This window comes from Xyrauchen texanus, chromosome 9 (genome assembly GCF_025860055.1).
Source record: "Xyrauchen texanus isolate HMW12.3.18 chromosome 9, RBS_HiC_50CHRs, whole genome shotgun sequence".
Taxonomy (NCBI): domain Eukaryota; kingdom Metazoa; phylum Chordata; class Actinopteri; order Cypriniformes; family Catostomidae; genus Xyrauchen; species Xyrauchen texanus.
Window position 1 is genome coordinate 44,221,660 of NC_068284.1, and position 12,112 is coordinate 44,233,771.

At 36.3% G+C, this 12,112-nt stretch overlaps 1 protein-coding gene across 2 annotated transcripts in view; it reads right to left on the reverse strand.

Annotated features, from left to right (window-relative positions):
• Positions 1–5,555: 5,555 nt before the first annotated feature.
• LOC127649067 (CMRF35-like molecule 8) overlaps positions 5,556–12,112 on the reverse strand; it is a 9,323-nt gene continuing 2,766 nt past the window's right edge. Inside the window, exons 1-10 of one of the 2 annotated variants that reach the window (XM_052133980.1) lie at positions 8,887–9,001; positions 8,377–8,694; positions 7,925–8,224; positions 7,799–7,835; positions 7,566–7,619; positions 7,223–7,323; positions 7,033–7,091; positions 6,553–6,612; positions 6,392–6,460; positions 5,556–6,298 (exon numbers count right to left, since the gene is read on the reverse strand). In XM_052133980.1, the coding sequence (XP_051989940.1) occupies positions 6,251–6,298; positions 6,392–6,460; positions 6,553–6,612; positions 7,033–7,091; positions 7,223–7,323; positions 7,566–7,619; positions 7,799–7,835; positions 7,925–8,224; positions 8,377–8,694; positions 8,887–8,947 (1,107 nt within the window). In that variant the 5' untranslated portion in view covers positions 8,948–9,001 and the 3' untranslated portion in view covers positions 5,556–6,250. Of the gene's footprint in view, positions 6,299–6,391; positions 6,461–6,552; positions 6,613–7,032; positions 7,092–7,222; positions 7,324–7,565; positions 7,620–7,798; positions 7,836–7,924; positions 8,225–8,376; positions 8,695–8,886; positions 9,002–12,112 lie in introns of those variants that run through there. The other variant, XM_052133981.1, reaches the window with a different exon arrangement.

A 12,112-nucleotide genomic window follows, 5' to 3' on the forward strand; every position in this document is an offset into this window, starting at 1 on the left:
ACAGAAATTATTTTTATATAGACTTAATGCAGAGAGATCAGGTACAGGGATCAGGCAACAAAAATGCTCTTTAACAACAAAGTTTTACTCTAAAGCTTAACACTAAACATAACTCAAAACATAAGTGCAATGAGTATAGATTAAGAAAATATAAAAAAGCAGAAAACAAAAAAAAGTTAAACACAGATGTAAATGACAAATGATAATCAATTGAAAAATGAACAAGAACTAACAACAATGAAAGGAAAACAATATCATTCAAAATTGAGCCATCTCAATTTTCGGAAGTTCCAGGAATTAGATTTTGTCATTGGATTAATATGAGTAAATAGATAGGCTGACCAAGCATAAAGCATACATAGAAGTTGTTCGTTTACTTATGAATTCCCTGTCTCATACCATTATAACTAATTCTCATGAGATCGGTGGACAGTGCACACACCTGACGGCCTGCCAGACAGATTTCAGGTTAGATGAACGAATCAGTCTTTTTGAATGACTATTTTAAGTAACTGAATTGTTCTCGTTCACCTCTATACACTGACTCATATTTCTCATTCATTGACATCTTGCCCTTTCGAAGCCAATGAGTTCTAGTTTAAAGCACAAGACTGGTTTGGTGGTTTTTCATCCCTGTAAAGACTGACTATAGCTTGAGCCAATAGCACTATAGTGTGGGCGTGAAGGAGCATATCATTGGTTTCACCTGATGAACCGATGAACGAATACTCCCCTGTTGTTCTCATTTGCAAACTAAATCAATTAATCAGTCATCTTGTTCATGAATGAGGATCTGCTGACTGACTGAATGAGAGGAGGCATGTCATTTGTTCAGTTTGGCATATGAGTAATTGCGTTCAACAAGGAGAGAAAGAGGTGAAATGCAAGTTAGGTATACTCAAAACATAACCCCCAATTTATGTGTTCATTCAGTTCGGCAATCTCATTCAACAGGAAAAGAGGTTGGTTGAATTATGAATAAAAGTGAGTGATGATCACACATTACAATGATATAAGGATGTTTTGAAACTCATAATGAATTTATAGTCTAGTATTCTTTTCTTTATTGTTCTCAGCTGTTCACAATATGATAGATATGCTTGTTTTCATTTGTGTTATGATGCTTAAACCCTCTGCAGTGCTGAAGTCTCTTAATAGAATTGCTGACTCGCAAATTTTAATAAAGGATAATTATACTTCTTCTGGTTATGAATGACTCTGTGCATTTTGTTCATTGTAAGCGCAGTGTAGCTCTAGCGGGAAGACTAGCATCATCGCACCATTAGCTGGGTAATTTCCAGCCAATCACATGCCAGCCATTGCTTTATAAATCTGCTCACAATCATTCACATTGCTGTTTCAGTGTGCTAACACGGCAACCTCCACCACCCCACCACCACCAGTTGAGTCCTGTCCTGCGTGGGGTAAGCTCCTCACCCCTGCCTCCTATCCCCGGCAGAATATGACGGTTCCGAGTACTACAACTTCGGACCGCCAGACGGGGCCCTACGCCAAAGAGAGACATTACTTTTCTGTTCTATATTCATCTTCAATTTCACTCAAGTTTGTGAGTCTTCCTGATAGAAATGCAATTTACTCATTCAAAATGTAAAAGCTGGTCATTTGGCCAAAGTCTTTCTAACAAATCAGTCCACTGGCGGCCATCTTTAGAACGCCTTCCGGCAGCTATTTTTCTATGTAAACAAGCGGCAAACAAGAGCAGCTCTCATCTACTTGAATGGGGATCAAGACCGACATCTCTAAAATGGTTGGTCAAAGTTAAGATCGAAGAACATATTTCAAATCAGCAGTAAAATCTGACAACACTGGAATTATAAAATGTGATTCTTTACCTCAAACCACGCTAAAAACAAAAACCTTTTTGTTTAATTGTTAAATACAATTAGTTTTTGTCATTTTGGTTACCATGTGAACCGATCTCCACAGCACACCAGTGATATCCAGAATCTGTTGTCAGATTGTTCAGTTTTACAGTAAGGATACTCTGTGTTGGGTAATCAGTTATTTGCCATTTCATTGTTTTGTGTGTATGTGCTTTAATCTGGCACGAGATCCACGGCAGTCCTTCCCACCAATATTTTGGATTTAGTTCATACTGATCATGATTGAACCAACACGTTCATAATGATTTAAATATGTTGTTAATCAGTGTGAATGTTCTGCAATGACTTCCTTTCTCAGGCTAAATGTTTCCTATCTGTCACTCACTCGACGTTGTGTTGATGAGTTGAGACTAGGGGTCATCCTTGGGAGCCCAGACATCTCTTCTATTTTGAGAAAAGGCCAAATGGGAATTGGCTTGTGGGATTTGCATGCCACTCCCCCGGACATACGTGTAGAAAAGGAGTAACGCAGCAAACACATATTCAGGTTTCACACCGAGGAGCCGAGCCAAAGACCTGGCCATTTCATGTATGACGTGGTGCTTCAAGTAAACTTCATCACATTCACGAATGCTGTTAGCACTCCATCATAAGCACAACTCTTTAACTGCTTAGCTTTGTGCTTAACACGTGGTCATTTCCTGCCAACATGCAATTGACCACGTGTTAAGCACAACGCTAAGCAGTTGAAGACCTTTTTCACAGACTGTGATGGTGCATTTCCGCCTCATTTATCAGCGTAAATCTCTCAATTTTTTATATTATACATTTTTAAATATTGAGTGTACATTTATAACATTATTCTTTGTTAAATATTACCCTGAAATTAGTTTTAAAAAATGAATTACCACAGCTGCGAGAGAGTGACAGTAAATTTGGCATCTTGTCCCATTTCACTGTCTTAAGCCCGCTATCCACTGTAGGATTTTTACAGTCCTTTAGGATTGTTGCTTGTCAGACTGTACCATATGAATGCACTGATATTGCCATGGCACACTGTGCGACATTATGTTAGACTGTACGATACACCTCGTAGACTGTGGTCCCAATCATCCCGATCAGTGAACGTGACTCACCTTATGGGAGTGTTGCAGAATAGAAGCATAATGGCGAGATTTGCATGCCAAAGAGGAGCATTTTTCTGAAAGTCAGAACATCTGCTTTTCAATTGCTCCAATACCACCTCATCACGAGTATAGGCTAACATGTAAAAAGATGATGGATTTTGTCAAATAGGCTTATAACAAGACCTGATCACAAATACAGAAAATGACAGATGTTGAGAATGAACGCGAGTGCAGGAGTAATGCCTAGAGTAATAATGAGCTACCATAAGCAGATATTCATTGTGTAAATAAAAATGAAAAACTTCTCCGTCCACATTGGTGAAAACAAAAAAGGTGGGTTATAGTACGTCTTTCTCCTCTTTTAGATTAGTAACATATAGGCCAAGCTAAATTTAGAGAATTCATATAGGCTGATATATCGAGCTTGCATATTCCCTATGTATAATGCACAAATACGACAGAGATTTCTATAATTGGATCCAACTGTATCTGCTGGTTTGGATTAAAATGTCCCACAAATACTTACCAATGTGAATTGTTCAATTATTATTATTATGATAATTTTTTTTGTTAATAAAATTGGAGTGAAATAGAAATTTAAATAAAGTTTTAAAGAAAATGCATGATAAATGTATAGACAAAAAAACGTGTGAAGAAAATCATTTATTTATTTTAGTTTCGTAAGCCCTGCGTTTATTTAATTCAGGGAATAATGCTTTCATATTGCTGAAGTGTTACACTTTTCCCCAAGTATTTTCTGCTTATTTATTTATTAAATATTTGTATATAAAATGAAAAGAAGAAGAGCTTGAGTAGAGAGAAAACTGGGCACAAATGTTACTATGGTGCAGACGCGGAGCAAGTTTCTTTCCAAGTGAATTGTGGTGTGAGAGAGGAATGGATTGGAATAGCCATCTCATCTGGCCATCGTAAAAGCAGTCACACTATACGACTGCGATGCAAAATTTCTGACACTGCCTGAACTTCGTCGGAGGCTAAAGATCATTGCAAAGGGTATTAATCGGCCATCTGTGAACATGTCACACTGAACGTTGTAAGATTGCCCAAAAGTATACCTATAGGCTTATAGCTGATGGAAACGCGAATTATCGCTAAAATTCAACAAGTGTCGACAGTTTTCCATTTAACTCTAGCACATAAACTCTATGTCGATACTTCAAATGTCGTGAAAAAATGGTTTGGAAACACTTTTTGTGGAGAAAATTGGCATTAACGCAAAAATGTAATGTCACATGACAGAATTTACTCCAATCATTAGCCTGTGTTAATCATGATGACAAGGTATACGTCTTTGAAAGCCAGTTCATTATACGTGAAGCATTACTCGCACTGTTATGGATTAGTCTTATCCGCATACCTGCACAGATCCGATGCTGCAAACACATTCATGTCAGGACACTTCCAGAAATGCCAACACAAATATCTCGTATCATGCACCTGTCATCGACAAGTGCAAGGAGAACAAATGAATGGCCACTGTTTGTGATTAATTTAATCGTGGTAGACATCCGTTTATTTATTAAAGTTGCTTTTCCACACCATTCAAAATAATAGATGGCAGTCATGGAATTAGCCCACAAAACAAAAAACATCTAATTAAAAATAAATACACAATACTTGGAGAAAAGCATCAGAGTGCTTTTTTGGAGCACGAAGTCTACGTTAATCCTGATACATTTGAAAACAGCGTTTTCATTTCAAAACGCTCTTCGTCCACACTAGCGTTTTCAAGCATTTTCCAAAAGTTGCTCATCGACACTGAAACGTATGAAAATGCTTAAATCATGTTACTGCGTACGTGGAAAATCCCAGTTTCATGCACGGCCTGAAACGCAAAAGTCCTCGTGTTCCGTCGCCGGACACCAATTCCGAATAAACTTCCCTTCACCTTTGAAGGAACGCAATGTGATGGTTGTACAAAGTAACATTTATTTTTTTAACAATACTATCAAAGTGAGTATCAAGCACAACAGCGCCGCTATAACACAGGCCGCCATCTTGATTGTTTTGGTTGGATAGATCACATGACTGAGTCACATGACAACAAATACATCATCATTTTCAGATCTATCCGTTGTCGCAGTCCACACTACAAAGTGAAAATGGCGTGCGTTTTCAAAAAGCTCAGATTTCACGGAGAAAAACGTCCTTTCAGTGTGGATGGAAGGGCAAAACGCTGATAAAAATATGCGTTTTCAAATGAAAACATATTAGTGTGGACAAGGCCTAACATAGCACGATTCAGTCCAATTATTGTTTAGCTTACTTTTGACACAAAATAAAAGGGTCATCTGTGAGGCGAAAGGTACACAATTAGCGATAAACACACATTTCTGTATGGAAACGGCTTAAGGGCAGATTTCATTTATGATAAACCAAAATGTGACAAAGTGTTTTTTAAGACTGACGTCATCATGCACACCATTTTTATCAATAAAAGGCCATTTGAATCGAATGGCAAATTTTGGCATAACATTTTTTTAAGCATTTTCACTTTGTCAATAACAAAACAGTGCGAAAGTGGAAGGACACTAGATAACAAATTACCAAACCAAGTGGAATTTATTTCAAAGAAAGTTAGCACAAACACACTTTTCAAGCATTTCATTTTTTTATGTTTTAAATGATGAACCCTGCATAATTTTCAAAAGTCAAATCCATACAAAAACCCATACAAAAACAAACACCTGCAGAAATTTGCACAAATCACGTACAATGTGCTATAAAACAATCAAGCAGGAAAGCTCGGGGCTGTCTGTTGTCAGTAAAACAAATAAAACTTCAGAATCTGACTAATAAAATAAATAAATACAAATCAATGTTGGGATAGACAATTAATTTGGACTACACTCATACCATGATGTACACATATACATCCAGTTGTGAGTTAAAATACAAATAAAACTTCAGGTGTTCAGGCGTGATTAGCAATTTATGTGTAAAATTCAAACCCCATGAGGAAAATGAAAATCAAGCGAACACGTTACATCATCTACACAAGTGCATTCAGTATTTATATTTGTGTTATAACGTTGGTAATAAAGCATTAATAATTGTGATTATAGATGTTGGTAGCCTAGTTTTCAAGAAGCTGCTGAGCTGTTAGCTGAAAGTTGAAGGTTTGACTCCAGTAGAACTAAAACGAGTCTGGAACTGAAATGAAAGTTTTGATAACAATCTTCTATTATTTGATTTTTTCTCTTTGGTAAAACAGAGTCACTTCCTAAAGGCTGTTCCTGTTTTACTTCTCGCTGTTGATCAATGTGGTGCGATAGCGCTGTAGACTGTTCCACCTGCTGGAGACTGCTGGAAGTATTTATCATAGAATACAAATATATCAGTATTATAATTATTATTATTATTATTATGTAAAAAAATCAACAATTCTATATAACTTACTTCTTTACATTCTGGTAGATCTGTAATAGTACTGTAAGTCATCTCTGTGTTGGGATCAGGTGAAGGAGTCTGTAATTAACATATCTGATTACTAATCAAATCCTTCTCTGTTTTAATATGCCATATTTGATATTGGTGTTAGGAATGCCTGGTTTACTTACATCTGGTTTGTCATCATTTATAGTGCTGTATACCACTGAATCTTTCGGGTTAAAAGATCCCTGTTTTTACACACACACACACACACACACACACACACACACACACACACACACACACACACACACACACACACACACACACACAACAATAAATATATCTAAGTAACCAACATCTTGTAAGACAATCGGTAAGATAAATTCCCTTATTGAAATATATTTGGATTACCCCTTTCACTTTTTGGTAAGAAAAGAAGGGACAAGTAGAACTGAATTTTTTGTGGTGGGCCTAATCAACATTATGCCACAAATGCTGTCGATTGAGCTAAACTTGAGTTAAACCTAGAATATTTATTTACATTTTTAGTGTGAATCAAGAGCTTTTATTAGTCTGTGCATGAATATCACCTTTAATTTGATTTAATTATAAATAAATTGACATTATTGTAACTATATTAGATCATCATAAATAAACTGACTTACTGTTTCAGGGGTCATGGCGCTGTTCCTCACTATCATTTGGTTTTTACTTTCTTCTTTATCTTGAAAAGTAGAAGCAGCTTTATATTACATGCCATGAACACAATTCAGAGTATTGTTGAAATAAATGATAAAATGACATTAAAATAGATTTTTAAACAACAAATAAAAATGTAATGCGGGTCAAACTGACTGAATGTTTTTCTCCATCTCCAGATAAAAACACAGATCAGAGCCATTAAAAGCAAAACTGCTGCTGAAGTTGGAAGCCACACAGACAGCGTTTTATTCTCCCTGTGAGACAGAAAGAAACATTTTACAGCTTTTATTTTAGGAGCAAAAATTCTTCTGATTTCCACTGAATGACACCAGAAAGATATTTATCAGATTCTTCCTAACTTCACTCATATTATATACATTTATTTCATCATTCATTCATTCATTATTATTATTATTACTGTTATTATTATTATTTAAAATATGTTTAAACCTTATTTATCTTATTATAAACAATACACATGTTTGGAATGCTTTACCGCTCTGCAATGCCTGTTGGTATATTATTATTCTCAACATTTCTTGTTGTACCTCTGAAAAAATACAAATAAAAAAGAGAAGAAAATGAAAAAAATGTGTGGGTTTGAGGAGATGTTAGTGTTAAAGAAAACAGAGGAAGTACAAAATAAACATATACATGTTTCAGCATGATGATCTGTATGACCTAAGAATTATATGAGCCCCAATTTAACAGAAAAGTTTCCATACTTACATGGCATTCTCAGAGAGGGTGGCTGTGGTTGAAGTGGCTGAAATGGGAAAGGGCAGAACAAATTTAGCTGTGTGTTATTGTGTAGAAATTAAATTGTGATATAATTGATTATTGACTGAGTTTTACCTGCAGTCACAGTGAGTTGAACAGGAACATGTTTATCTCCTACAGAGCACCAGTACCAGCCAGAATCACTCTCTGTCAGTCCAGTCATCACCACACTGAAGGATTTACTCCCATCATCACTGATCTGGACTGATGCATTCTGGGATGTGTCAGTCTTCTCCACTGTGTAACATCTCTTGTCTTTATATCTGCACCACTGTTTGAGTTCATTCTTATATCCAGAACTGTAGAAACACTGGACTCTGATATTACCACCTTCCTGTCCAGTTACACTGCTGTTCACCACAGAGAGATCAGGAACTGAACACACAGACAGGTGTAACTCAAAATGAATGAGACATTTAACATCAAAATAACATTATACAAAGTAAAAGTTACATTAAATTTAAAATGTCAGTTATATTCAAAATGTATTTTAAAGAGTTCAGAAAATAAATAAAACTAAATCATACCAGGTTTGATATTGAGATAATAAGAAAGGAAATCCTTTGCTGGTTGTCCATCAATCTCTACAGCACAATGATAAGTTCCAGATTGTTTCCCCTTCAGTTCTCTCATAGTCACAGTAAAGAGACTCTGATCAGGAAAATCAATTACTGACAGATTTCTCATTGTTGTGTTTGTGAATGTAGGCCAATTATCAATATCTGAGTACCAGAATTTCCTCTGCTGTGTGTATTTCCTGTCATAATGACACGGGACAGTGACAGATCCTTCAGTCTTAAGAGATAATGAATGGTCTGCTGTGCCAGTATAGCCCCATCCTGCACCTGAACAAACAATACACAAACCATTATTATGATGAGAACCAACACAATAAATCACCATTTTTGCTGTTATTGTTGTTGTTGTTGCATTACACATTAAACACATTAAAAAAACATTTACACTTGAATGTGCTCCTGCAATATTAAACTAAACAGTATCAGAATTAATAATAACACAATATGTATCAATCTCACCAAAAATTCGGAAAAAGCAAATAAGGGTGTAGAAAATAGCCGACTTTCTGCATGTGACCATTTTGTTGGTTTCTCTTCCTGTATTTGTGCTTTTAAGCTGAAATAACCAGTTGACTTCCCCCCTTTTTCTTTCTCTCTCATGTAACATTCTTCATGCACAGCAGAGAAATCACTCTAAGACGTCTTGCGCCACCTGGTGAAAAGCATCAGTACTTTATGAGTAAATAATTGTTATAAAAACTTCACAGTGAAGAAGCAGATATTAGTACTGAACAAATTATGAGTCACACATCATGTACATTAAGAAAGCATTTAATCTGTCACAACATTCAAATTATTTAATTTCAATCATTTAATGTCTTAAACATATATTTAGAAATATACACATTATTTTAGTAACTTTGTTAATTTCGCAGCTAAATTGTCCTTTTGATTCTTTGAGGTTTACCAAATATATGGAGTTGGATGGGTATAGCAGAATCCCAAAAGAATGCCGATGCCAGCCATAATTATTATACATCAGTCCTGTCTATAGACACTAAAAGTGATTTATATTTATCTCTTTTAAATCAAACAAATATTCCAGGCATGATTTGATTTGGTATACATGTGTTTCACATAAACATGATCCTTCCCAGCCTGAATCTTCACATTCAAGATCTCCTCTGTGCATAATGAAATACTTGTGTGTCACAAGAGAGAGAGAGAGAGAGAGAGATGTAAACCACTATGACAGAACCACAGAAAGGACGTGTCCAAGAAAAGCTGCTGATGTTGAAATCGCTGAATATTTCTTTTGCAGCCTTTAAGCAGATTAATCAATGATTCTAACAAATAAATGACATAAATTAGTTATTTCATGATCCGGGATGCAAACTCATGAGGGGTGCAAAAGGGGGGACAATCACTGGTCCACGAACATGTTCTCCAAGGCATAAAACAAAGTCAAGGTATTGCAGTGGTCATCACAAAGCCCTGACCTCAATCCAATAAAACTAACTGTGGGCAGAACTGAAAAAGCATGTGCGAGCAAGGAGGTCTACAAACCTGACTCAGATACACCAGTTCTGTCTGGAGGAATGGACCAAAATTACAGTAACTTATTGTGAGAAGCTTGTGGAAGAATACACAAAAGGTTTGACCCAAATTAGACAATTTAAAGGCAATGCTACAAAATACTGACAAAGTTTATGTAAACCTCTGCCCCACTGGGAATGTGATGAATGCGAGTGGTGGTGGCGCAGTGGGCTAAAGCACATAACTGTTAATCAGAAGGTCGCTGGTTTGATCCCCACAGCCACCACCATTGTGTCCTTGAGCAAGGCACTTAACTCCAGGTTGCTCCGGGGGGGAATTGTCCCTGTAATAAGTGCACTGTAAGTCGCTTTGGATAAAAGCGTCTGCCAAATGCATAAATGTAAATGTAAATGAATGAAATAAAAGCTGAAATAAATAATTCTCTCTACAATTATTCTGACATTTCACATTCTTTAAATAAAGTAGTGATCCTAACTGACCATAGAGAGGGAATGTTTACTACGATTAAATGTCAGGAATTGTGAAAAAGTTTAAAAGTATTTGGCTAAGGTGTATGTAAACTTCTGACTTCAACTATAACGATAGATAGTGCAGGGCCGGGCCGTGCTAATCAGACGAGGAGAGGGATAAAGCAGAGCCAGATGCGGCAGTTTGGGAGAGAGAGCCACACGTGTGTGTGTGTGTGTGTGTTTATGTTTTGTGTGTGAAGTTTTCATTAAAATATTACTTTGATGTGCTGTCCCGTTACCACCTCCTCCTTGCCCATCCTTTATAAATGTTACATTGGTGCCCAGTTCTCGAATGAGAATATTTATTTTCAAAACAATACATTTAAATCTCTGAACTATTAGTTTCTTGTTCACACCAGATTTTAATTTCTAATTCATTTAAGCCAATATGCATGTGGCACATGTGTGCAAAAGAGTAAGTACAATTGTCTACAATTTGCACAATAACTAAAAACACACGGCTTGCTGATCAAAACAGATGAATTGATTCTCAGTGAAATTGTCATATACTTTTAAACATTATTTCATCATGCGAGTCATCACTTGCAAAATGATCCATTCAATTATCAAAATCTGTCAGACATACATAATGACATTGAATGTTTGTGATGTCTGCTAAATTTCTGGCCAGACCAACAATAGTGACAGGATGTCCAGCAAGAATATGTGAGGAAGTACAATTCCGCAGAACTACCGCAGTTGTTTTCAGAGTTGCTGTTTTTGCATGGATGTCAATTTGTGGTTATTTTCTGTTCAATATATATGACTCTGCATGTAAGAAATGTGTAAAAATGGACATGCAAATGTGAATATTCAGTTTACATTTAACACAATGCTACAAAAATTACTTACTATACATACAAATATGCATTTCCTTTTTCTGTGTACTACAGTACTATACATTTCAGCTAGACAAAACTGACATTCTTGTATATTACAGTAAGCAGTCAGTGTCAAACAAACATTTCCAATGTTGACTGCCATTGTGAAAAAAACATTCTAAACATTTTGACCAGTACGGCTCACACGATGACAAGCAAACCTTTCATTTTGGTGGCATTGGCCAATTTACTGACACAATAACTAGGTTTTGAAGCATGAATGACATTTTTTGGGTGGGTTACCACATTTTGCAGACATGCAATAGAGTTGTGCTGTCCCATAAAACAGTTGTGACAATTGCACTTACAGTTTAGAGAATGTACAGACTGTTCCAAAAATGAGCCAAAGCGATCGAGAAAAACTGTAATATTGCTGATATTTTCAGCAGGTTGAGTGCAAGCAAACCCCTCAGATCAGGATTAATGGAATATTCCATGATTTTACACAACTAGGCAAGTTTGTGGAGGTAAAAGGCAGGGAAGTCTTGAGTGCTCCAACTTTAGCTCGTGGCAATGGAGGTTCTTTGAGGGTTGAGGTAATGTCACCTCTGTGCTGTACACTGGTCAAACGGCTGCGCTCTAGATCCACAAACCAAAATGTTTTGTACTACAGGTAAAAAAGACCATCAGAAATCGAGAGGTAATCACTTAAAATGTGAGGTGTTATGTTTTTGCCCTGAAAGTCTGTGAATGTCTAGATGAGTCCCAGGACTAGTTTTAGTGGTGTGAGCTTGTGACTGTGAAACACTGAATTCAGCATGTTTCTGAGATTAAGAGAAACACCACAGTGGTAAAACA